Source organism: Dromiciops gliroides, chromosome 1 (assembly GCF_019393635.1).
Source record: "Dromiciops gliroides isolate mDroGli1 chromosome 1, mDroGli1.pri, whole genome shotgun sequence".
In the NCBI taxonomy this organism is placed as follows: Eukaryota; Metazoa; Chordata; class Mammalia; order Microbiotheria; family Microbiotheriidae; genus Dromiciops; species Dromiciops gliroides.
In genome coordinates this window covers 139,117,337-139,145,042 of record NC_057861.1, presented here as the reverse complement: position 1 = coordinate 139,145,042, position 27,706 = coordinate 139,117,337, and the positions used below count along the sequence as shown (strand labels likewise).

Here is a 27,706-nt window from a genome sequence, read left to right as displayed (position 1 = left end):
ACTTTGTTATCTTCTTCTGAGGGTGTATTTTGATCTACTTTGTCACCAAAGAAACTTTCTATGTTCTTCTGTTTTCCCTGCTTGCTCATCTTGCCCGCCTATTTCTTGGCTTTTATCTTTTTCTTAAAGTGGAGCACTGCTTCCAGGATGCACTGACCCAAGCTTCAGGGGTTCCCAGGTGGTACTATTTAAGGAGAGGCTTGTTCTCAGCCCACTCGGCCTATAAGTAACCATGGGCCCACTTGCTTTTTAACATGGAATCAGAAATCTGATTGAAATCTGATATTCTGTGGTCCACAAGCTTGACATGCTTGTGCCCCTCCCCCACCGGGCTGCTGCCACTCACGTCCACTTCCTGAGGAACACAGCAGTTCTCCTGCCTCTGCTCCCACAAAGACCCCTACTATTTCTCCCTGGCCAACCACTGGTTCCCCTCACGGGTCCATGAGCCAAGTTCCAGAAGAAGCCCTATAAAGGCTACTCTTTGGATTCACCCATTCAGCCTGTTCCAAATCCACCTAAGAGTACTATCATCTAGGACACATTTGTCTACCATTTTATGTAAGGACATCATCTGAAGCTTTGTTAAATTCCTTGTGGAAATACAGTTGAAATATATTTATGGCATTCTCTTAATCCTAGAATTATATTTTCTTCTGAAAATTTAAAATTAAGTGCCAGCCAGCCATGACAGCAAAATATTAAAATTTTGTTAAGTCTATAAGGATATAAAACCAAATGTACTTGCTGGAATCATTGAAATCATAGAAATGATCTAACACTGAACCCAAACTGCATTCTGAGGCATCTACTGACTTAACTATGTTCTTCATTGATAAGACCCTAAAACTCTCAGATCCTAAGTTTATGAACCTTTAGAATGGAGGCAACAATGCCTTAGGTTATGCAAGAAAGTGGATTTTGAGTGCTTGTCAAGCATCCTGAGAGGCTAAGGATGTGAACAAGATCATCTCTTTGGTTATTTATTTATTCATTTTTTTATTTGGTCGTTCATTCATTTATCTATTTATCCATCCATCCATCCATCTATCTATCTATCTATCTATCTATCTATCTATCTATCTATCTATCTATCTATCTATCTATCTATCTGTTTTGGGTGAGGCAATCAGGGTTAAGTGACTTGCCCAAGGTGATACAACTGTTAGGTGTTAAGTGTCTGAAGCTAAATTTGAACTCAGGTCCTCCTGATTCCAGAGCCAATACTCTATCCACTGTACCACCTAGCTGCCCATAAGATTAAAAGCCCTTTGAGGTCTCCAGGTGAGAGGTATAGAGTGCTGGACTTGTAATTAGGAAGCCCTCAGTTAAAATCTTAACCTCAGATGCTTACTAGTTGTATGACTTTGGGTGAATCACTTAACCTTTTTCAGCCTCAGTTTCCTCATCTGTAAATAGGGGTAATAACATTTACCTCACAGGGTTGCTGTGAGAATCAAGTGCAATAACACATATGGTGTGCTTTGTTAACCTTAAAATGCTATATAAATGCTACTATTGTTAATAATAATAATAATTGAAGATGCTCTTTAAATAAGTTGGCAAAATCCAGTTGATAGAAAAAATTGTGTTTTTGTATCTGGAAAAAGTTGATCAAGAGTCAGCAGCCTTAAGAAACTATAAAACAGGTTTTGTCAGAAAAAATAAAAGCACTAGTCAGAGACCATGACCAGCAACGGGAAGCATCAGGGAATAATTCTCCATCTATTTACCAATAAGAAATTGGTTGGCCATTGACAACAGTATGACTGAATTTCCTACATCTTAAAAGGATAATTATGTAACTTACTGGGCACCTGCAGCCTGACCTCAAACTATGAGGTAGAATAAGACCTGCCTTCCTGACCTGTATTTATGACATGCTAGCATAGGGAAGGCAGGGGATTAATAAAAACAAAAAACAAAACCTCCCTCATCCCAGCAGGAATCTCTGATGTTTTCTGCTCTCTGACTTGGTGAAAGGCACTATGGAACAATGTTGGTCCTCTGGGGCAGGAAAACTGGGTTGACATCTAATATTTGCTATCTTTGTGACCCTAGGCAAGTCTTGTCACTTCTCGTCTCACTTTTGAGCCTTTGTCCTTAGCTTTAAAATGGAGATAAGAATAGCCATCTGACTATTACCCATCTCACAAGTTGTTAAGAGCAAAGTATCTAGTGAACTATAATCTGCTATGTAGAAATGAAAGCTATTATCTACCACTGATGATTTTCTGAGGCTTAATTTTCAGTTTCTCACTTCAAAAGTGAGAGAATGACTACCTTTCCTCTTGTTTCTATTGCTATCATTCACCATCATTTCATATTTATTGAGGACCTACTATGTACCCCTGTTCAGTCCTAATGTTAACGAGATGCTTTCTAGATCATCCCTAGGTATGAATCCTTTTAATTGGTTTCTTTGTGACAATAATGCCCACAAAGAACCCATCTCGGGAGCAGTTGTCCACACTGGCTTCTGAGCTAGGTGTAATGCTGGAATAGGGGTGTGTCCCTGCATTGCACAAAATGGCGGCTCTCCACTTGCTTTATGCCCTCTGCCTCTCCCCATTACCCTCTTTCCCTACTCCATTCAGCATGTTCTTTCTCATTTCCTAGTTGTGCCTGATCATGAGAATCAACAGAAGGCTGAGGGTTGAGTTCAGTCTATTTTTTTTTCTCCATACCAGCCATTTCCTAAGGAAATGAGATGCTTTTATGTTAGACATTATCCCTTTGGCAGCCCTCTTCCTCATCCTTGGATAGAGATGGAGAGGGACACAAAAAACCTACTACTTAGGGTATCATTTCACATGCTTTGTTTGGTCACTCTGTGTGTGTGTTTTATCAATAATTTGCTTTTTTTCTTTTCTAGTAGCAGTGTCCTTGTTAAAAGGATGTTCAGGCCAATGGAGGAAGAGTTTGGCCCACCACCTTCTAAGCAGATGAAAGAAGAAGGAATGAAAAGAGGTACTTAGCAACTAGAGGCACACCATTTCATTATTATCACCATTATTATAGCCATACACGTTCACTTATCTGAGTTTGCCAAGGACAGCACTCACCTTGGCTCAGTCCCTCCAGTCATTTATGGAGCTGGTTGTTGGCATCTCAGTAAGTAGGCCACACAGGATGACTGAAGGAAAATGGACTCAGGGATATAATGAAACTGCCACTTATACATACACCCACACCAGGGAAATTTTAAGGTACCATATCAAACAACAGGGTTTTAAACATGCTAATTATTTGGAAAATGAAAACAAAACAAAACAAAAAAACACTTAAAGTAGCCCATCTATATTAGACATTGTGAAAGTTGCCATCTCGAGGGATCTCAATATAATTTGTAAATAGGTCTGGCTGATCTATGAAGTTGCTTGGGCAAACTAGCAAGTTGCAAGCTATGTCCATAAGAATGTTGTTGGTTTTCCCTTCTACTAATAATCCAAAATACAGGTCACCCCATGGGCCTGAGGCAAATACCTGATTGCACTGTAGGCAAGTCTGACCCAACTCGGGCCATCTTTAGCTTGCCACTGAGGCTATGTTTGTTTATTGACTCCTGTTCTTTGCCTCTTGACCTCTGCCTATGGTCTTTGGTCATTGACCTCTCAGTTTATAGCTCCAAGGTTTTTGTTTGTGAGTCACAAGTTCTATAGAGGTTTCCTGGACCCACTGCAGCAGGTGAGATTTACATAAGCCAGAATGAAGCATCCCTGACAGTGGAAAATGGTCAGCTCAGTAAGCGGTTTTCAAAAAAAGTTACAGAGGGTTCTTGTTTTTGTTTTTGTTTTTTTTTAAATCAGATAGACAAGCCCAGCTTATGTAGACATCATCTTTAAAGTAGTCACGACTAGGTGACCCCTCCATATCCTTGTAGTTCAGTGTTTTCAATAAAGAGAGCCAAACTTAGTTCTACCGAAACCAACTTTTGGTGTTTGGAAAGAAACTTACCCAAGCTCTGGTTCTATTTATAATTTTCATTTACTTCTCCTTTTCACTGTTCTGTAAAGGGATTAGCAATGAAAGCACAAAAAATTCCCCCATGCAAGGCTTTTCTCTCTACATTTCCCATTTGTATTTAGATAGACTTGGGAGGATTTTCTGAGAGACAAACTCAAGCACTTTTTCTTGAGATTTTCCTGAATTGAGTTGGCAAGCTGAGTACCTTTTATTTAGACTCCTGAAAATGCTTCCATCAGTGTGTTGTAAGGACAGTCCTAAACTGAGAGACTAGATACATGGCTCTGTAACTAATTAGCTGTCTGGCCTTGGGTGAGTAACTTAAACTCTCCAGGCCTCACTTTCTCTATTTATATACTGATGGGGTTGTACAAAATGATCTCCGAGGTCCCTTTCGGTGCCTATACGCCTATGATCCACTATGATCCATAAAATCTAATACTATAGCATGACCTACTGCTTGCTCCAGTTCCTAAGGGGCAAAATCTGCCTTTTCCTATCCCAGGCTTTCACAATCAGATGCTCTTTCTTTGTTTCCTGAGATAGCATAATACATGTTAATGGTATAGCTGGTTAAAACCTCAGAGCAGCAAGCATGCCCACTGGAGGGGGAAGGCATTGGCTTACAAAAAAGGTCAGATACACCAGTTCAATCTGCAGCCCCTCTCTAGATATTCTCAGGATCATTGCAGTGGACTCAAAACCAGCAGGAATAGCTCAAACAGTTACTTCTCCCTTCTAATAAGTGAGGGCAGGAGAAACACAGGTGGGAAATTGAAGGTCAAATACCAAGTACATAGTCTTGGAGTCCCCAGAGAAATATGTGCCCAGAGAAAGTGCACAATACAAGAGCAAGGATACTTTGTAGACTTTATCAGTCAATACCTAATAATATTTGGACTCTGTTTTCAACCTTGGAAGAGCCTTCTTATAAAAATTGAATTGTTGGGGCAGCTAGGTGGTGCAGTAGATGAAGCACTAGCCCTGGATTCAGGAGGACCTGAGCTCAAAATCCGGCCTCAGAAACTTGACACTTACCAGCTGTGTGACCCTAGGCAAGTCACTTAACCCTCATTTGCTCAGCAATAAATAAATAAATAAATGAATGAATGAATGAATGAATTTGAATTGCCAGGCCTCCTTTTTCCTTTGAAGAGGAGGATGGCTACAGGAAGATGGGCTCTGTCCTTGGCATTTGCTTACGGGATCTAGAGATTTAGAACTGGGAAGGGACCTTTTAGAGGCCAACCCACATGCTTGACAGATGAAAATACTGAGTCCCAAAGAAGTGAAAATGTGGCTTGTCCAAGGTGTAACCAGCTCATGTCATGTGACTCCCATTATGTTATGTGTGTGACACTTCTTCACTTGAGTTCTCATCTTTAAAAAGCATGAGTTGAATTAGATGGCCTCTCGGGTCTCTTTCAGCTCTAAATCTGTGATCCCATGATTTTATCAGTAGATTCATTTCTATGGATATAACCATCCTACCCCCTACTGACAAGCCCCTTGCCAACCTGACATCCCCTCTTAAACATTTAACAATAGTCCCATAATCTGGCTTAGAGTCTAGAGGACATTTTTTAATTTTCTTATACAAACACCAAGACAGTCCATGAGCAGTATGTAGGAATTGATTATTACTACAGGCATTTCATTTTGTCATACTTGGGATCCATAGATTGGGGGAGGATTGAGCAAGTAAAAGACCCTGCACAAGTCACTTAACTTCTCAACACTCTAGGCAGCTCTCTAAGACTGTGAACTGCGGGGAATGTGCTCACTTACCTTGGTGGAAGGAGCTTCCAAACCTGAGAATCCATTCCTTATTACTTTTCCTATCTAATTATAATAATGATAACAACCACCATTCATCCCCAGTCTTGTCTGCCACTGGAGTTGTCCCAAAAGTCCTTTCCTCAAAGCTACAGAAGATGACCTTACATTCTAGTAATTTTATTGCATTATTTTTTTAAAAATTTGTTCAATTAGAAAAATGTCATCCTGTGCAAAAATCTGCAGAACATTAACATAAAAGAATAATGCAGGATAGTAACTCATCTCTGGACTGTTTCTACCTGCATTCCATCAAACAAATATAAGAAGATAATAATACTTTGATATGTGATGAGGTGGGGAAATAAATAATGGAAAAAGCCCTGGCCTTGGAGTCAAAAGACCACTGTTGACATCTGATTTTTGATACTATCTGTATGATCACAAGCAAATCATTTATCTCCTCTGAGCTTAATTTCCCCATCTATAAAATGGGGATAATTATACAATACCCCCCTCACAGCATTGCCATGAAGATAGGGTTAAGTAAATTTGAGTTAGTACTACTACTTAAAAATTATTATTAATAAAATAATTATAACATAATTATAATTATTAAAAAGGGTTACACACAAGAATTTAACTGTGACATCCATTCCCATACAATGCTTTTCCTGTAGTCTGAGGCATAGATCATCATCTGGCCCTTCGGAGGTTTATGTAGAAACCTCAAAGCAAGCATGAAGTGGGGAAAAAGTATCCGTGATATATCTAGATGCCATTATCAAAATGTTTGGTCAGAGGGATAGACATAGAGAACGACCTAAACCTTTACCCTCATTTGTGGGTACAGTAACCAACAAGCAAGAGAAAGACATCTTCACAGCAAGAAAAGTTTGGGAGGTAGGGGAGGAGTGTGGGCAGGAACAAATTCTAGCGGTTGATTGCCAACAACACTGTTTATTTCTGCCGGACTCTTAACCTTGTTCAGGTTAGCCTGCCTCATGCAAATGTGCAGTTACACTGAGCTGCCCTTTCAGCTCATGGGCAAATCAAGCTCCATGGAGTTATCTGTTATTTATCCCTCGGAAATTCCTGAGTGTAGATTAGTTCTGCAGGAAACCATTATCATCATTGTGGCTATTGTTAGCATTGTCTTGGTACTCAGTCATAGGCATGGTTTCTTCAAGGACAAATGGGAGCATTTCCCACTGAGCAAGATGAGGTTGCCTGTGGTGCCCAATGTCCATGATGGAGGGCTTCTTCCTGATGTTGTTGTTGTTAGAATTGTCATTATTGCTATTATCCTGCCATAGAGCCCTAGTTAATAAAAGCCCTTGCTCCCTAAGGAAACAGCAGGGAGGGCTCCAAAGACCCATGATGTCAAGGCTCAGCTGTCAACACACTCAGCAGGAGAACATCTGAACAACCTTGCCCCTTGGTTCTGAGCCAACCCAATAAACATCACTTGGATGTTCCATTTAACCCTTTACAGGGACACCAGGGACAGTATTAACTGAGACATTTTAGTAGCTGAGGCTTTAAAAGACCATTGGTCAGGGGGCAGCTAGGTGGCGCAGTGGATAAAGCACCGGCCCTGGATTCAGGAGTACCTGAGCTTAAATCCAGCCTCAGACACTTGACACTTACTAGCTGTGTGACCCTGGGCAAGTCACTTAACCCCCATTGCCCCGCCCCCCCCCAAAAAAAAAGACCATTGGTCAAAACAGCAGAAACTTTGTCCAGCATCATAGGGCATCATTTTTGTGTTCCTTCTTCAGATCAGATTTCAATCTGAAAGGCACCTTAGAGGTGATCTGGTCCAACCCTCTCATTTTTTTTAGATGAGGAAAATAAGACTGAGTGAGGCTTGCTCAAGGGCACACAGGCAGTGAGTAGAAGAGTCAGCATTTGACTGTACATGCCCCAACTCCAAAGATACTGCCTTTTTTTTTGTGAGGCAATTGGGGTTAACTGACTTGTCCAGGGTCACACAGCTAGTAAGTGTCAAGTGTCTGAGGCTGGATTTGAATTCAGGTCCTCCTGAATCTAGGGCCTGTCTTCTATCCCCTGTACCACCTAGCTGCCCCAATACTGCCTTTTTCCTGTTCCCCACTGCTTTCATTTTGGGGCCTGCTACAATTTAGAAGATCATATAAACCCCAAGGAATAGAACACTAGGTGTAAGTTATCTATTTCAAGGCATCTGCAGGAATGTGCATACAGTTATCCCCCCACTTTCCCCAAATTATTCAAAACTAGTTTTCAAGTAATTTTCTCATGAGATTTAAGTCAATGCCTTCTATAAATTACATGTGTATTTCCTCTTGTACCAATAAAAATGAAGCCTTTGATCAAGGCACTGAGCCTATCTGGGCCTCAATTTTCTCATCTATAAAATAGAAGTTTGGACTAGAAGGTGATTGTGAAGGTCCCCTTGCATGTCTAACAGTCTGTAAACTGTGACCCAATGTGAATAGGCAGCTAGGCAGTGAAGTTGATAGAGAGCTGGCCCTGGAGTCAGGATGACCTGCATTCAAATCTGGCCTCTGACACTTACTAACTGTGTGACCTTGGCCAAGTTACTTCATCTCTATCAGCTTCAGTTTCTTCATCTGTGATATGGGTAGGATAACAGCATTTACCTTCCAGGGTTGTTGTGAGAAAATATTTGATAAGCCATTAACTGTACCTGGCACACACTTGTTTCCTGTATTAGATTCACTCATCACTAGTTTACTTAACTAATTTTCTTTAGATCCTTTTTAGAGCTCATTTAATATTATTTCTAAAACATTAGTTTGATGAAACTAATCTGGCATATTTGGGGATGGAGGTGGTGGGGAAAGTGTGATTTGTCCATTGCATCTGTCTTATTTCCCTGTTTGAAAAAGAAAAGAAATTTTCAGTAAGATGCTTCAAAAATATTTTGATATAGCATTCTGTACACAACAGGAAAAAAAAAATACAAGCAAAGTCCATCTGTGCTTTATGTAGATTTTCCTTTTTTTTTTTTGAATATGTAGATTTTTCATTCCCAAAAGTTAGTCTTTTATGGGTTGAGGCTTAGGGATTTATACATTAGTTCTGAGTCTTTTCATTCCTTCACCCCTTTCTAGTGACAAGTTAAGTGACAGTCATATCCTTCAGATTGATGGCCCCATTGTACTTGGGACCAGGGCCTGAATGATTTTTCTTTAACTGTGCATACTGGTGGTTTTTGTCCTTTTTTATTATTATTATTATTATTTCACCCTCCTTTCTTCTGAAATAGGAAGCATGAGTCATGTCACTGAGGGAGAAAAGCACAGTAAAATCAGGACCAGTAAGTTTTTCCTGAATGTCAAACCCTCCTGGCTCTTGTGAGAGTTGAGCCACAATGTAACTGCTAAATTGGAAACATTGAAGGAGGGTTTTTGAACTGTCAGAGGAGAATCAGGGCTCCAGGACCAGGTCTGCCCCTAAATAGCAGTTTTACTTTGGCCAAATTGCTTAGCTTATGGACATTAGTTTTTGCATCTCTAAAATAGGGATTTGGACTAGAAGCTAAGTGTGAAGGTCTTCTTCTACCTCTAATAAAGAATAATGCCAGTTGGCTAATGTGGGAAGAAGCAAAAACTATATTAATTCCAGCTTCATCAGAGACATAGAAAAATCATAATAAACATGTGGAAGTTTCCTAGAAATGAACCCCAAGTTTATGTAGCTCATGCAGATCCTGTCTATGGTATCTGTGCCATAGAGGAATGTGAGATTTAAATGTTTTTGGTCAATAGTTAATGACAAGGGGTAGATGAAATTATACAGTCCTTGGTGAAAACTTTAACCAGACCCAATCCCAATCCTGGAAAGTGGCTCCTGATATGCCAGCAAGCATTTACCCAGGTTGTTCTATGACACTAACTTACATGGCGTAGTACTTCACTGCTTTAAAAGCACTTTCATAGCTTATAAATTTGGAGGGTCAGGATGGTCTACAGGGAAGAGTTGGGGTTAGGAGATAGACCTAGATTTGAACCATCCCAGTTCTGTCACTTACTGGCTATATGACCTTGGCAAAACTTATCACTTCTGTCATCCTTAGTCTCTTCATCTGTAAAGTGGGTGTGATGATATGTTTCATTTCCCACCTCACAGGGTTACTATATAGAAATCACTTTGTAAATACTAAAGCCTGTTGGAAATAAAAGTACTTATGATTATTATTAGATAGGGACTGGAACTGTGATTTCATTGACATAGGCCTTTCCTGGATGAGGGAACTCTACCTACAAATGCAGTTTGACAACACCTCTATAACACAGAGAACAGTCTGGAGCATTGAGAAATAAATTAAATGATTTGCCCAAGGTCACAGAGTCTATATACTTCAGAGGTGGGATTTGAACCCATGTCTTCTGATCCCAAAGCCAGCTCTCTCTACCACCATGCTACCTTGATTCTTCTTCTTCTTCTTCTTCTTCTTCTTCTTCTTCTTCTTCTTCTTCTTCTTCTTCTTCTTCTTCTTCTTCTTCTTCTTCTCCTCCTCCTCCTTCTCTTCCTCCTCCTTCTCCTTCTTCTTCTCCTTCTCTTTCTCCTTCTTCTTCTTTTCCTTCTTCTCCTTTCTTCTTCATCATCACTTGATCCTTAAAACAAATCTCTTTTGATGTAAAAGCGAACAATATTAGTCTTGAAAGGAGCATGAGATGTCTGTAAGTCCAACTCCTTGATTTTATAGATGAGTAGTGCTTTTAGGCAGCTAGGTTGCACAGTGAATAGACTGCCAGGCCTGAAGTCAGAAAGACCTGAGTTCAAATCTGGTCTCAGACGCTTGCTAACTATGTGATACTTGGTAAGTCACTTCAGTCTGTTTTACCTCATTTTCCTCATTGGTAAAATGAGCTACAGAAGGAAATGGCAAACCACCCCAGTAGATTTGCCAAGAAACCCCAAATGGGGTCACAAAGAGTAGGAAACAACTGAACAACAACAAAAAGTACTTCTACCACTATACTCTGCCATCTCTAGAGTCCAGGAAAGGCATTGTCCTGGACTAGTGGGGGAGAAAAGGGCAGGTGGTTCCTGCCTTTAAATAGGTATTGAGAGCACATGCAAGACCTCAGCCCTCCAGGAGCTCAAGCTGTAAGACATGGCTAGGTTATTTGGCATTCATAATCACTTCCGTGCCTCCTGCTGCACACATTTTGCACAAATGCCTCAGTTGCTCTTACAAAATGATGGTCAGATGAGGGGGTTGGGATGTAAGTGGCATCATTTCTTTACAATCCACATTTGAACGCCTGTTTAGTGAGAAGCATTCATCTGTGGCATCTGGGCTCCTTCCGAATCTAATCGTTTTTCCTCTCCTCCCCCTTCTCTTGCAGTGCTTTTGTACGTGAGAAAAGAGACCGATGATGTGTTTGATGCTTTGATGTTAAAATCACCCACGGTAAAAGGACTAATGGAAGCGGTAAGCAGTGAGCTCTCTTCCACAGCCAGGAAACCTCATCACATTATTCTTAACTCAAAACCGTTTCTCAAAATGCAGCTTTGACAGTTTCTTTGGAAGATATTTTATCAGAAATATCGGACTTTATAGCAACTTTGCTCTCTCCCATCTACAGAGAGGGAAAGGTGTCCTGGGAGAATGGTCAATTCTCAAATATCTATGCAGCACTATTGAGAGAATGTTACAATACAAAATATGGTCAGACTGTGAGTCTCCACGTGCTCATTTACAAAAAAAACCAAAGCAGATGCATTTAGTTTTAAGTCAGTTCAACAGACGTTTAATTAAATGCCTACTATCTATAAGGCTACTATCTGTAATCAAGTGGGGCAGAGAGGCATAGTGAATAGAGAGCTGGACTTGCCATCAGGAAGATTTAGAGTCAAATCCCATCCCTGATGCATACTTGCTGTATTTAACCTCTCAGTGCCCTAAGTAACTCTCTAAATCTATAAATTGCAAGGAAATTGAAGATCTTTATTAATAGAGGGAGTTCCTCACTCTCTACCCTGATGAAATCACAAGTCCAGTGAAAAACAATGTAGAAAAATGTAGGACATGATGCTAAGCCCTGTCCTAGTCTGGTAAGAAATTGACCAACAGAGAAGGAACTGTAACACACGTTAAGTACATTAGAAAACTGCAAAGCAAAGTACTCTGGGAAGTCTGTCCCAAAAGGTAGGACTGAGGATGACCAGGAAGGATGTAGTCTTGGTTGGACTTTTCAGAATAGGCAGGAACTCAATAGGCAAAGAAGCAGAGGGAGCAGAGTTCAGGCAGAGGAGAAAATGTGAACAAAAGTATCAAAGCAGGAAAGATTTGTGTGTGTTTGGGGTATAGAGACAGGTCTGCCTGGATCTGGGGTGCATGGGAGGCAGTGATATGCAGTAAGACTATAAAATCAGCTATGCCAGGTTGTGGAGGACAGTATTTGTGAGACAGGAGACCATTAAAGATTTTTGAGCAGATGCTTGTTTCATTTTTTATTTTCCTTTATTATTATTTTTTTAACAGAAAGAGGAGTTAACTTTTGAGGAGGAAAGGGAGGTTAACCAATGAGTGGCCAATAAAATAGAAGAAAAGATTGTGAGCTTCTAAAGGGCAGGAGTTTGCTTTTTAAAAAATGTTATCAGGGCAGCTAGGTGGCACAGTTGATAGAGCACTGGCCCTGGAGTCAGGAGGACCTGAGTTCAAATCCGGCCTCAGACACTTGACACTTACTAGCTGTGTGACCCTGGGCAAGTCACTTAACCCCAATTGCCTCACACACAAAAAAATGTTATCTACAGCACTTAGCACAGTGTCTGGCACATAGTAGGTGCTTAATAAACGCTTGTTGGCTTAATTATATTGAAGCATTTTATTTATTTATTTGTCTTTATTTATCTGTTTGCTTGGTGAGGCAATAGGGGTTAAGTGACTTGCCCAGGGTCACACAGCTAGTAAGTGTTAAGTGTCTGAGGTCGGATTTGAACTCAGGTACTCCTGACTCCAGGCCCGGTGCTCTATCCTCTGTGCCACCTAGCTACCCCAGCTACTTTCTTTTTATTATTGAATTTTAGATTTTTTAATATATATATATATATATATATATATATATATAAACACACATGTATATATGTAATATTTAGAAAAATTCACCTCTCCCTCACGCCTGACCCTACCTCCCAACCCCATTAAGAATGAAAGAAAAACAAAATCCCCATTAACAGACGTGAATGGATAGTCAAAACACAATTCCAAGTGGGCCATATTAAAAAAAAATTGTCTTAAGCTCTCTGAATCCTTCACCTCTCTGTCAAAAGGTAGGTAGAATCTGTCATCATTTGTCCTCTGTATTCATGACTGGTCATTATACTGATCAGAGTTCCTAATTCTTCAAACTTATTTGTCTTTACCATATTGTTCTCCTGGTTCTGTTCACTTTGCTTTGCATTCGTTCATACGAGTCTTCCCAAATCTCTCTAAAACCAGCCTCCTCACCATTTCTTGCAACATAATCATATCCCATCAAAATGTATATACCACAAGTTGTTCAGATACTTCCCAATTTATGGGAATCTCTTCAGATTCTCATTCTTTGCTACCTCAAAAAGGGCTGTAAATATTTTTGTACATATTTGGAGTTTATTTTGCTCAGTATTAATCCCTCCCTCTTCTTCCTTCTCCCCTTTCCCTCTTATTTCTCTGTTGAGTAAAATAAATATCTATATTCAGCTCTGTATGTGACTATTCTTTCTTCATTTGACTAGTTCAGGTGTGTAAAAAAATTATTAACTATAATTTAGTCTGAAAAAATTATGTAACTGTACTTATATGAAAAATTATAACTATAGAAAAATTATAATTGGGCTGTAGGTCCTGCCGCAGTTGCCATTCAAATGTAAGAAATATTTTGGGTAACTTCCTGGCCTGGGGCCTAATCTAACTGCAGGCCTAATTTGGCTGGGGGGCCTAATCTTACTGGGGACTTAATTTGGGGACTTTTGACTGACTGGCTATCTGACTGCTATTAATTTAATATGGGTCATTAAATTTCTCCACACTGCTCTCAAATTGATAAGCAAACAATTAAGAAACCTCTTAATTAAATAACCAAAGCAGAGTTTATTTATAAAAATCAATGTAGGGGGCAGCTAGGTGACGCAGTGGATAGAGCACAGGCCCTGGAGTCAGGAGGACCTGAGTTCAAATCCGACCTCAGACACTTAACACTTGCTAGCTGTGTGACCCTGGGCAAGTCACTTAACCCCAATTGCCTCACTAAAAAAAAAAAAAACAAAAAAACCCAATGTAAACCATAAGGGTTAAGAAATGCAAATTGTACAACCTGTCTGCTTTTAATATAAGGGCCATTGCCTACTCTTGCCTTAGGGTATGCTCCAGCTTTCTCCAACTTTCACTCCTTCCCTCCAACTCCACTTTCACTGCTCCACTCCTTTCTTCTAACTCCAAGTCCCTTTCACTTTGTTGCCCCCCCTGAAAAGCCCCTTAGCATCCTCACCTCTGTGCTGACCGTGCCCTGTTCTCTTAATCTTCCGACCTCTCTCAACCTCTGTACTCCTGCCTCCCTCAGCATCTCTAGTGTCCATTTTTATTAACTTTCTTCAGGTGAAATCTGGGGCTGGCCGCCCCCAGGGCTGGCTGAGCCCGTGCTCCCCAGGCTGAGCTGGAGGGTGGGTCATGCGCCTCCCCGCTGTGCGCACAGGCAGCACCATGGCACGCCCATGGCTCGAAGTTTTCGGTTCACACACTTAGCCTGGCTCATAGGTGTCTCCTCCCCCACCCCCCCCAAGCTGAAGTGGAGGGGAGGGGCCCTAGCTCCTCTTACACAGAAAAAATCCCTGAGGGCCCAAGGCTTTTTAATCTCAGCCCAAAGACAGGGTCCCCAAGTCAAAATAAATTTCCACAGGTGCTAGCCATTTTCCTCACCTCCTCCTCCTCATTTGTATATGTTTATTTGTGTAACCTGAATACATGAAAGGATTTCCCCATCCCTTCCTCTCCCTTTGTCACTTAGTGTATTCCACTTTCCCTCTCTTTCCACCCTTACATCAAGATATAACAGAACCACTCCCAGTTCTTGTCTAATTAGACCCTCCTATGACCCCTTATGATGACAGGGATTAGAGGATTCACATGTATCATCTCCCTGCATTGGAATATAAGTCTTTTCTCTTTGATGAATCTGTTCATGTTTATTTTTTTATGATCCTCTTAACTCTTGCATTTGAACTACAGAATTTCTATGTGACTCTGGTCTTCTGAAATGCTTAGAAAACCTTTATTTCTTTGAAGATCCTTTTTTTCCCTCCATAGGATTATACTCAGTTTTGCTGGGTAAGTTTTTCCTGGCAGTGAGCCTATCATTTGTCTTCTGGAATATGTCATTCTAAACTCTCTTTTTCTTTTTTTCGTGGTGGCTGCTAAATCACGTGTGATCCCAAATGTGACTCATTGGTACTTGAATTCTTTTCTTTGACCTGGAAGCTCTGGATTTTTATGCCCTAATTCTTGGGAGTTTTCATTGAAATTTCTTTCAGGAGGTCACTGGTGGTTCTATTTCTACTTTGCCCTCTGGTTCTAAGAGATCTGGAAAGTGTTAAGATTTCTTGAAATATGATGTCTAGGGTTTTTTCCCATTTATGACATTGTGATAGACCAAATGATTCTTAATTTTTTCCCCTTTGGTATGTTTTCTAGGTCAGTTTTTGCTATATGATATCTTAGATTTGTATCTATTTTTTCAGTCTTTTGAATTTCTTTAAATATTTCTTGTCTCATAGAATCATTGACTTATTCTATTCTGTTCTGTTCTATTCTATCCTAATTTTTAGGGAATTTGTTGCTTGGGCAAAGTTTTGTAATTGTTGTGCTAAGCTATTAATTCCCTTTCCAATTCTTTCCTAGCTCTCATGTCTTTTTCAATTTTTTTCTTCTAGTGCTCTCATTTTGCTTATAAAAATATTTATAACTCTTTAAAAAGCCAAACTTGCTTTATCTTTTCCAGGAATGGTAGTTGAATTTGTACCCAAGCTGTGTTTTTCTTTCAAGCTTTCCTTGTGGATGGTTTGAAATCATTCCTTTCTTCTGGGTTTGTTTTGAGTTTCCCTGTCACCATAATAGCTTTTTATGGTGCAGTTCTTTTGTTTGTTTGTTTGTTCTTTCTTCCAGCCTACTTCATAAATTTAGACTTTATATTAGGGTTGGACCCTGCATACTTCTTGAGGGAAGGTCTGGACTGGTCCTTTAGCTTATTTTTAAGGGTATTGAGTGTTGTGTTATTGCAGGCTCTCAGAGACATTTTAACCTGGGGACCTGCAAGCTTTCAGTGCTCCCAAAGTGGTCTGATCCAGGTCAAAGTCTGCTGCCTCGCTGGTCTGAGGTGTGCAAGTTCCTGACCTGAGTTTGTGTCTGAGCAGCTAGTTCAAAGTGACAAAATTGCAGTCTCTCCTTTGGTCGGGGATTCTTGCCCTGGTTGTTCCTCTATCACACTTCTGCTACTTGCTTCTGAAATTGCTCCGTGTTCAGTTTACAGGCAAAAGCCTGCCATTGTTCTCCTCCCCTAGGCAATGTAGATCCATCTATCTTGGATCTGCAACTTGGAACTGGGTATTGGGTGATTGATAAAGCTGCAGGTTGGCATCTGTTCTTGTCAAAGTGCCCTGTTATGTGTCTGGGACCTACTTTTGTTCTGGGGCACGGTCTCTCCCTGTGCTGGAATGCTTCCTGTGGCCCCATGCTCCTGTCCATACTCCCTCCCCAGTGTCCATAGACCTTTCTATCTATCTCCCTATGCTGACCTAGGCTGGGAAAATGATTCACTGTGGGGTTTTTTTTCTGAGTTTTCCCCATCAGTTTTTGGTCTGGTTCATTTTCTAGATCTGTTTGTAGGAATATGAGAGGGAGTCTCTGTACTTCTTTCTGCTTCTCCACCATCTTGGTTCTACTTTACTCTGTGTATGATACCATACTGACTTACATAGTCATATATATATATATATATATATATATATATATATAAAATATATATATATATATAATGCAGAGAACTAGCATTCAAACTCTGATTCTAAATCTAGTATGCTTTCCCCTGTACCATATCACCTCTATGAATACAGAGAAACACTGATCAAGAAAACCCTCCACCACGCAAGACCTATGTGATTAATCTAATTTTTTCTTTACTTTGTGGTTCAATAGTCATGGCTTTGTGGTTTAATGGTTCATTATTCTTGGCCCTACTTATTAATTCTTTCTTAGTCTTGATGATGGTGCTCAAAATAATGAAATATCCCCAAAGAAATTAACAAAATACCTGTCTGGTACCTTTTTTGTTGGCAAATACCACTATGTTGTATGTCAGAGAATGCTTGGTTCTTCAGGTTTCCCTATTATTCCTCCACACTATCTTAGTGTCCCACCAAGAAGCCAGGCAAAGGAACTGACTAGAGCCAGCCCAAAGAACCTTCTCCATTCAGCAAAATTTCCAACACAGCTTAGGCTGGCATCAGAGTACCTTCCACTCAGTAAGGAGGGATATGATTGATTCCTGGTCCCTTTCCCCAAATGGAGTAAAATCCTGGATATTCATGTCATAGAAAATGGAAACAGACAGATGATAGGACAAGTACATGGCTGGACCCAACATATATAGTGGACTTAACTAAAGTTGTTGACTGATTGATTTATAAAGTGAAGAGATTGGACTAAATGACTTCTGAGGTCAGAAGTCATAGATCTATGGTCCTAAGTCACTTGAACTATCCAGGCTTACATTTCCTAGTCTGTAGAATAAATGAGTTGGACTAAGATTTCCTAAGAGCTCTAAATCTATGATCAATATACATATGGCATTGTGCTATACATTTATCATTGCATATTTTCAGTATCCTCTCAATATCTGGACTTCTCATGACATTTGGTGTCCAACTGGACTGTAAAATAGAAAAATGAGTTGATATTTTTGTACAGACCTCGAATTTCCTTGATATAGGGAAATCCTGGTGAGGAAACTATGTCAATTCAGGTGACATCGCTTTTATAGTCTTTTTTTTTTTTTTTTTTAGTGAGGCAATTGGGATTAAGTGACTTGCCCAGGGTCACACAGCTAATAAGTGTTAAGTGTCTGAGGCCAGATTTGAACTCAGGTATTCCTGACTCCAGAGCTGGTGTTCTATCCACTGCGCCACCTAGCTGCCCCCACTTTTATAGTCTTAAAGAGCTGCCTGAGGGCCCTGAAAAGTTAAGGGACTTGCCCAAGGTCACATAGCCAATATATATCAGAGAAGAGACTTGAACCCAGATATTACTGATTCCAAAGTTGATGCTTTTTCTACTACATCATGCTACCAGTAACTATTTTTATTGGATTACATAAATTCATGATTATTCACCTTATTGGTAATCACTTCATGATTTATATTAAAATTTTAAATGTGGTTCAGTGGATAGAGTGTTGGGCCTGAAGTCAGGAAGACTCATCTTCCTGAGTTGAAATCTGGCCTTAGACACTTATTAGCTGTGTGACTCTGGGCAAGACCTGTTTGCCTCAGTTTTCTTATCTATAAAATGAGCTGGAGAAGGAAATGGAAGAAAAACCACTCCAGTATCTTTGACAAGAAAACCCCAAAGAGCTCACAAAGAGTCAGACACAACTAAAATGACTGAACAACATCAAAAATAAAGATAATGCTAATCCCTACTGGCATTGTCCAAAAGATCCTGCTTTTCCTCATTTCTTTTTACAGACTATTCCCTGATTGAAACTTAGAGAAGGAGTAGATCTTTAGAACTGATTATATTTAAGCTCTTACTTCAGACTTCTGAGGCTAGTGGAGAGCTCCTGTGAGATTTTGTGGGGGGATCCGAGTAGCCATGAACACTAAGTATCTGCTGACAAATCAAGAAGAAACATGGGTCCTCCTGAGCACTGGCTTTTATCTGATTATTGGTTGTAAGTAGGCAAGAGCTATAAATTTACATCAGAGCCTCCTATCCAAACAGCAATATAGCACTCTCAGCTGAATATTGTGCCAGCCTATTTTCAATAATAGACCAGGGGGCAAATTTGACAACCTAAAGTCTATGAATCTGAACTGCTGAGAGTGGAAATGCTGAAAGAATGAACAGAATCCCCATGGCGAATATTGGGGTGTATCTAGGTAATTTAAATGTGTTTCAAGAAAGTCTGAGCTGTGATTTAAGCCATCGCTGTGAGGGAGTCTAGTCTTTACTTAGGAAAGTATTCCCATCAAATGCACATTTTGTATTTGCTTTGAATTTATCGAACTGGACCATCAGCATTTTGTTTCTCTTCATGAAGACAGTTAATTTGATTACACCTGCATAACCCCCCCCCAAAATCCTCATAATATTTGCCAGTGGTGGTTGTGGTTAAGGTTGGGGGGCTGTTGCACTGAGAGCAGCCCTAAGTAGCCCTAGCATCTGTCCTAGACTTAGGAAAAATTCTCTAACATACTGAATTTTTATTCTTATTAACAAGGTGGATAGTGTTATTTAAATTTCAATACTTGACTAGACTTCTGACTTCATCGATGCATATGTTCTCTCCAAGGTGCAGATTGCAATCCATCCATGCTTTCTCATCTTCTTGTCTAAATATGGGTCTATGATGGTTTTTTTGACATCTGTTCTTCCACTACCTTCTCTAGGACTTGCCATCTGCCCCGCCTCTGCTCCCTGAATCTCTCTGGCACTGTTATTTGGCCCAACTTTGAGACCTTTGGCTCTTGCCATCCATCCCACTGCCTCACCATTAGAATTTCCAGACCTTTTCATTTGCCCTACAACTGAACTTTCTTTTAGGTGTTGTTTTCCCCAAGTATAGTGTGAGTTCCTTGAAGGTAGGGACTATCTATCTCACTTTTCCTGTTTGTATTCTCCAGCACTTAGCACAGTGCTTGACACATACTTAAAGATGCTCCTTCCTTCCTTCCCTCCCTCCTTCCCTCACTTTCAATAAATCCACCTAACTATACCTTTCTTCTCTCTAGGTCTTTTAACATTACATATGTATCAACACATCTTTCATTTCTGCTTACTACATGACTGGACCACTTCCTTTTCTGATTGTACATCTCCTGGATGATGTCATTTATGCCATTATAATAATGTGATAAATCTCATTAACTAAATTCCACTGGACAAACTATCTCTAAATATGGCCTCTTCTATTATTTTGTGTGCAGAATTCCATCTTCTCCAGGCTTCAGATAGAGATTTTAGGTACCTTTCGAATGACCTATATTTCAGCTATTAGCAAAGCTACCAGCTCACCAAGCTTGTTGAAAAAGACCTAAAGCTAAATTTGGGTCTCTTCTTGGAGGGAGGAGTTTTTAAACTCCATATTGGCATTCAATGAATATTTATTAAGTGCATACTATGTGCCAGGGAAACAGACAAATGAAACAGTCCCTGCCCTTATCCTTTAGCTACTTGATCTAAGTTTCAGCCCACTCTCCCTCCCTAGGAACTTTGTGTGTGCAAGGGGAGAGTGTGCCCCAGTTGGGTTTTTTTTTGGGGGGGGGGCAAATGTCTTTGCTATACATGCTTAGTAAATACTTCTTTCTAAAAGCTGACTAACTCTGGATCCCTAATTGATAACCACTGGGGAGCACAGGGACTCATGGGTCCTCAATAAAATCCTCAACCCCCTCAGGTTTGCCCCTAGAGGAAAAAAGCAGCCATGAGTCCTCTGAGGACTGATAACTGTAGAGAGAACAATTTCAGCTGAATACTAAAGTTGGAAGCTAGATTGCAAGGGTTTGAAACAAGGGAGGCAAAGAGATTAGTTGTTTGGTTTTTTTTTTTCCCTGCCCCCTAGGTGTTTAGCTATGAATGGGAAGAAAGATATAGGATGTTAAAATATAGTGAAGGTTGTTTAAGGATTGAAAGAGGGTGTATCTGGGCATGTTTGTAAGCAATACAGAAGGACAAGTAGGCATAGAAAGATTGAAATTAGGAAGAGGAGGAATAGTCTTAAGGAAAGGCCATGGGAAGGGATGGGTTGAAGGGCTCAAGAAGAAAGGATAGTGTTTACAGGAAGGACCACTTCATCAGAGGAAAGGATAATGGGGATTGGTGCCAAAGTGCCTTGGGGTATAGGTTTGGGGGTTTTTGTTGTTGTTGTTTTTATTTGTTTTTTTGTTTTTGGTGAGGCAATCATTGGAGTTAAGTGACTTGCCCAAGGTCACATAGCTAGTAAGTGTTAAGTGTCTGAGGTTGGATTTGAACTCAGGTACTCCTGACTTCAGAGCCAGTACTGTATCCACTGAGCCACCCAGCTGCCCCATGGATATAGCTTTTGCTGATTGTTTCAGTCATCTCCTGAATTAGTAATGGAAGAGACAGTGCATTTTTATAGCAAGCTGAGCTTGATCTGATGCCTGGGGCCTTGATTTCTTCATCTGTAAAATAAGGAGATTAGATTAGATAAACTCTGACATCCCTTTTGTCTCAACATCTACAATAAACTGGTCCTCTTCTAAATTCCCCTCCTGCACTAAATCCTGTGGCATTGGGGCAGCTAGGCGGCACAGTGGATAGAGTACCAACCCTAGAGTCAGGAGAACCTGAGTTCAAATCCAGCATCAGACACTTAACACTTACTAGCTGTGCGATCCTGGGCAAGTCACTTAACCCCAATTGCCTCACCAAAAAAAAAAAAAAATTAACACTAAATCCTGTGGCATTGTCTTCAGCTTCACAACCAAGAGGCTGATGTGTCCCGGATAGTTTGTCTCCTCTAGGGAAAGGAGACTGGCTTACTATTACATGCAGCAGTAGAATGATGTTGGGGGCAGGGACTGGAGTGGGGTGTCAGAAAGGGAAGTAATTAATCCTATTTATCCTAGCAAAGGTATAGTACATTTCAGCTCATAGACAGCTCCCAAAGAAGACAGATTTTTATTTTTTATTTTATTTTATTATATTTTTACTTCTCTCTGCCGTAAAATGAGATGAAAATTCTACTGTTAAAGCAGGGAACTGAGAAAATGTAATAGTGCTTTGTTTCTCCACTACCCCCTCAGGTGGAATTATTTAAAATTTTCACTTTCTCAAGCTAAATAGCACAAGGTGGGACTGATTGAGACTGTCTCATTAATGAGGCATGTTGACATCTAAGTAGGGGTCCCAGTGGAAGGAAGTCAGAAGGTCTTACATCTATTACCTTATGTTGGATTGTAATCTCTGCCCTACTTAATTATTTTCTCTCCTTTGTTGGTGTTTGCAGATATCTGAGAAATATGGCTTGCCGGTGGAGAAGATTGCAAAACTTTATAAGAAAAGCAAAAAAGGGTAAGGAAAAATAGAATCACTTTTCATAAAATCTCTCCCTTCTATGAAATAAACAAGAGCAACAACCAAACACACATGTACACACTCCAAATTAACCAGATAGAATGCCTAGGGCACTGGACTTGGAGTCAGGCAGATTCGGTGTTCAAATCCTGCTTCACTTAAGCACTCTGTACTTCAGTTTCCTTATCAATAAAAAGATGGAATTGGATTTAATAGGCACCAACAACCCTTTCAGTTCCAAATCTGTGATTCTATGAATCCAAGTTACTTTTCTATGTAAATCTCTTGTCCAATGGTGCTCAACATTTTTTTTGTTGCTGTTTCCATTTCCCAAGGTAGCAGAACTGCTGGAGTGGGCATGTGTTGTGCAAATCTCCAAAGAGGAGAGTATCCCTGCTTATGAGGAACTCTTAGGGCAAGACAAAGAAAAGAAACTGCAGTAGGTTTGGAGGGTAAATAAGGGAAGACCAGGGTTTTACCAGGTGGCTCTATTCCTGAGGACTTTGTAGGTCAGCTCAAGAGAAAGGCTGGTATAGTTTGTTGGTGTGAGCATGGGGTGTGCTGGTGAATATTTAACAGCCTGTTCACCAAAAAATCCCAAAACACTTTTAAGTTTAATCTGCATTAATAACACTTTCTCTATCACTTTCATTAATCTAGACAGTCAACAAAACAATAAATCAGGCCTGATTTAGGGTTTGCTGATTTCTAAGGTGTAATTGCTCACACAGAAAATTTAATAATCTCTAGCTCATGTATGGGTGAGAGGATAGGTAAGATGAGAACATATCCCCCAAATTTTGCTCCCTGGAACCTTCTCTTGGAAGGAAGGAAGGAAGGGAGGGAGGGAGAATTTATTCAATGATTTTAGGATAGGAGTTCTCAATTTTTTTTGTGACACCATCACCACACCTACCATTTATGAAAGGCCTATTATGGGCCAGACACTGTGCTAAATGCTTTATACGTATTCTTGCATTTTATCCTCTCAACAACCCTGGGAGGTAAGTGCTATTATTAACTCCATGGTACAGTTGAGGAAACTGAGGCAAGTAGAGACTAAGTGACTTGCCCAAGGTCACACAGTAAGTAAGTATCTGAGGTGGGGTCTGAACTTAGGTCTTCCTGGCTCATTAACCGCTTTGACAGTATAGGGAAACTGAATACTCAAGGAAAGCATGTCTCTTCTCTTAGAGGCTGGTGGCAGAATCAAGGGACTAAGAAGCTGTTTTGCATCTCTGTAGTCCCTTTCCTTGTGCTGAGCCCTTGGATTTCTTCACAGCTGCCATCTTCTCCCCCTTTTTTCCAGCATCTTGGTTAACATGGATGATAACATCATTGAGCACTACTCCAATGAGGACACCTTCATCCTTAACATGGAGAGCATGGTGGATGGCTTCAAGATCACTCTGATGGAAATCTGACCGACCCTGCAAGCCCCCTCTGCAGGAACTGTCGTTGCATTTCATCCCCGGAGAAAAGTGCGCCCCACCCCACCCCCAAGAACCCTGCAGACCCAAGTCACCCATCTGAGAAATGCTGTTACAAGACTGCTTTGGGGAGGGGAAACAAAGGAAAAAAATGCCCGTTTTAGTGTTGTGGGGCCTTCGGCTCATTGATCAGGTCGCTGGGGCAGAGCTGCGGGAGGCCAGGTTTTCTGATTGAGCCCCAGCTGGGAAGGTACCTCCAGCCCCTTGGCTCTTTATTTATTGCCCACCACTCTCCAGAGCCAACTGATGGCCTGGGCTCCATAGGGTACTCCTGGATATGGAGTGATCCATCCTCAGGATGAGACAGTCTAGGGCCTTCCCCACTGAGGGAAGAGTATCTGATAGGTTCAGCTGGGGGAGGCTGGAACGTTTTAGTTATTCCCCTTTCCCCACTATGTGGCTGGACAAAGTGGGCCACTTCCTGGTAGAGTTACCAGGTGGCACCAAATCCAACAGTCCCATTCACCAGGCAGAAATCCACTTTCGTTGCACTGGGGAAGGCAGTCTTGTCAAATACCTCTGGAAGCTCCCAACAAGTGACCCACAGGGACTTGTACAGAAAGATGTTCAGCTACCATGTAATTTGTAAGTGACCTGGAAAGTATGCCTCTTTAGCATCTGTACATAGTGTTTATAATATTGCAATAATATATTTTACCTACTGTACGTGGGCACGTTTACTGCCACTGGATGTGGGGGATGGGGAATATGCCCAGAGATTCTCCTTTCTTCAAGAGTTTTCGTCCTGCCCTTCACCCAGGGATGGCGTTGGGCAGCCGACCTGGCCTGAAGTTGGGTTGTGTTCCTGGGCTGTGAGCCTAAGAATGTGCTGCCAGTGGAAGGAGCTAGTCTCTATGTGGCCCCTCCCCTCGGGTCTCTTTCCCTGTCCTCAGGGAGGTCCCCTTCCCTCTCCATTACTATGTTCCCCTTTCATTGGACCTGTTGCATGCATCCCCTGATTGTGTTCTTTCATGTCCCCTAACTATTGGTTTTCTCTCATGAAAAATCAAAAGGGCTCCTTGTTCCTTTCTAGTAAGCTGATGCCAGAAACCCTGTGACCATGGGAGGGTCCCTCTCAATACCAACCCTATGGCCCATCAGGTCAGGGTTTAGACCACATCATAGCATATCATTCCATGTGCCTTAATGATTTTTCATTTAAATTAGCCATATTTTCATCATTGCCCAGGAGTCCTTATTCCTGGGCCCTGGTCACAGGAGCAAGCTCTTAGGTGTAATTGGACCTAGTCAACATAGGCACTTGCAAGGGTTAGATTTAACTCTGTCTCCTTCCATTGGCATCAGATGCTAAGAAACTGAATGAAAGTAGAAAAGGTCCCTTCACCTCCAGAGCCGTACTCTTTTCCTTTGGGGAAACCTTTCCAAAACCAATGATGTGGCCTAGGGAGAGGGCTCCTGGGAAATGAAGAGGAACAGAAGGTAGATGATCTCTTAAAACAGCAAGTGAACCTGACCATGTGTTTCAATAAACATACTTTCTGTGATTGGCCAGAGAGTGCAGAGCATGGAGCCCCTAGAATGAGGAGAGTGGGCTTCGTGTCCCTAGTATGAACGTTGGCCAGTCTCTTAGTCTTCCCTTTGCCTCAGTTTCCCTTTGTCTAGAATATGATACCTTGCCACTGGATAACATACACAAAGCACTTTGAGGTCTTCAATGGAAGGCACCCTGGATTTCAAGCGCTGGCCATGGACATTGCAAACCAGCACAATGAACCAGAACTAACCCCTCCGTGGAGCTGCCCCAAATCTGCATCCAGATCCTCTCTGGCCTGTCTTCTGCTCCCACTTATGTTTTCCCAGTTGGAGAGTCTCCCAGTCCAGCTTACTTCTCTTTTATCAGGGAAGAATATAGGAGAGCACAGATTGTGCCTAAGAATGGGGAGTAGATGGAGGAAGATAAAGTGGGAACTCACCTTTCTGTGTGTCCCTTGCAAACCTGTTATCCTTTCTCTGTGGTCATCCAGAGACAAGAAAAAAACCCCAAAAAAACCCTTAATCAAGCAGACCACTAAAACCTAGACAAATTCTTGTATAAAGCAGGTCAAATCCCATCCCTCTTTTTCCCTAGTGATTTTGCTGTCACTCTGTACATGTGGCGCTGATTGACGCTACGCCTGTTCCATCACACCAAGGTGTCCCCGGGTTTTACCTGAATACTTCTAAACCTATTACTGAAAAAATCCCAAGCAAAAAAAGATGTGATTTTTACTTCACAAGCTCCTCAAGAGCATCAGTCTCACTTGCCTGCATTAAGGTATAGGTCCCAAACTCCTGGAAGCACTAACTTTGTCCTAGCCACTCCGGGCACTTTAGTGACTAGTTTCTTGAAGGAGAAATAGAATCTCCCTGCTATTCATCTTTTCCAATCTGTGGTCAACACCTTGACCAGACAATTCTGGCATTCTTAAAATGCCATCTTCTGGTGCCAGTAGTATCACTAGGAGGCATCAGGAATGGTTTCCTGTTGATGAGATGTGGCCCATAACACTATGGTAACTATTCTTGGGTGAAAATTTATATAGCTTGTTCCCCAAAGACGGAGTGACCAGTATCTCTTCAGAGGTTCTGAGTGGGTCCACAGAATTTGTTCATTACCTTCTCTAGACATCATAGCGTGTTGCAGGAAGCCATCAGCATCCAATCCCATCCCCTCTCTGTGTCCATACTGCATCCCCCTCCCACTTCTCCATGCCCAGGCCTCTCTGCTGCTTCCTCTTCAGAAGGAAAAGCTCATGAACTAGCTTTGATGTGCCTTTTACTGAGCACACTAACAGTGCTTTGATAAATTACCAAGTGCCAGAAATTTATGGGCAAAAAGCACTCCAGAAACACAGAAGAACTTGACCCTTCTTCCTGTCTTATTTGTCACTTTCAGACAGACACTAAGTTTTGATCCATGGACCATGGAGGCACTTGAAGTAAGTGCTTTACTTGTTTACGTTAAGCTGTTTAAACCTATGCCACGACTGGTTTGCAAATGGGGCTGTTGGGGAAATGCCATCTGATTTTTCTCCAGAGCTATCCCCCCTCCCAGGTGGCACCTGTGCATTCGTAGCAGCCTCTGCAGAATGCTGATGAGATGGATGGAATGTTTAAATTTTTCTATTTAAAATTGTTCGAACTCAACAGAAACAGGAGGGTTTGTGCCAAATTCTGTGAAAGGCCCTTTCTTCATGGCAAGCAAAAGAAGCATTGTATCCAATTTGCTTTCATGTTAAAAAAAATAAAAATAAAAAACAAGACACACCAATAGCCTATGTAACTTAATAGTTTTGTAAATGGGAGAGGGGGAATCTATAACTAAAAATACAGTTATTTTATTTTTTGTACATTTTTAAGAAGAAAAATAAATATTCATAATGTAAGAGTGAATAGTGACGTCTGGTGCTTTCTGTGAGGTTCTGGGTTCCTCAACCTGTCAGCAGAAGATTGGCTGCTCCAGGCAGTGAAGATTCACCTGCTACCAGATTTCCCCCAGAGATAGCTCACAGTAAGGATTCATTCAATCAGGATATTTATTCCTAAATGCCTCCTCCCTCATGAAGCACACCGAAAAGGCGCTGGAGAAACCAGGACAGGGAGAAGGAGGCTTAGATGTTGCCACTCCCCTATGTACAATCTCATTATATACTTTTTTTTTCCCTCCAAGGTGATACCATGTCTTTTCAATTCTTCCTTCTCAGTGTGTTTTAATTTTATCACTTCCTCTCCATCTCTAGCAGGGGCATCCAAGTCTAAGCTGCAATCTGCTCCCTTTTAGACTATGAAAATACCTTCTTAAATATTCTCTCTGCTATTATTTAAGGATTGTAGGATAGAAGATGCAGGCTTTGAAAGGTGCTTCAAGATTATCTAGTCCAGCCCTTTCATTTTACAGATGAGGAAACTGAGGCTGAAAGGGCTTAAATTGCCCAATGCCAAATAAATAGTAAGTTGCAAACCTGGGTTTGAAAAGCAGGACTGACTCTTAAATCCAAAAGTTTGTCCTCTGAAGCCCATATAGTTGCTAAAATAATTTTCTGAACAGGAGATCTCATCATGCCAATTCTCTTCTCAGGGACCTTGGTTTAAATCCTGTCTCTGATGCTTACTAGCCATGTAGTTGTGTTTTTTCTGTCATGTCTGACTCTTTGTGATTCCA

The 27,706-nt window shown here is 41.0% G+C and overlaps 1 protein-coding gene across 1 annotated transcript in view; it reads left to right on the top strand.

The window, feature by feature from the left end:
• GRHL2 (grainyhead like transcription factor 2) overlaps nucleotides 1-23,478 on the top strand; it is a 241,576-nt gene extending 218,098 nt beyond the window's left edge. Inside the window, exons 13-16 of the mRNA XM_043977278.1 lie at nucleotides 2,876-2,970; nucleotides 11,106-11,191; nucleotides 21,987-22,051; nucleotides 23,364-23,478. Of these exons, the coding sequence (XP_043833213.1) occupies nucleotides 2,876-2,970; nucleotides 11,106-11,191; nucleotides 21,987-22,051; nucleotides 23,364-23,478 (361 nt within the window). The remainder of the gene's footprint in view (nucleotides 1-2,875; nucleotides 2,971-11,105; nucleotides 11,192-21,986; nucleotides 22,052-23,363) is intronic.
• The last annotated feature ends 4,228 nt before the right edge of the window (nucleotides 23,479-27,706 follow it).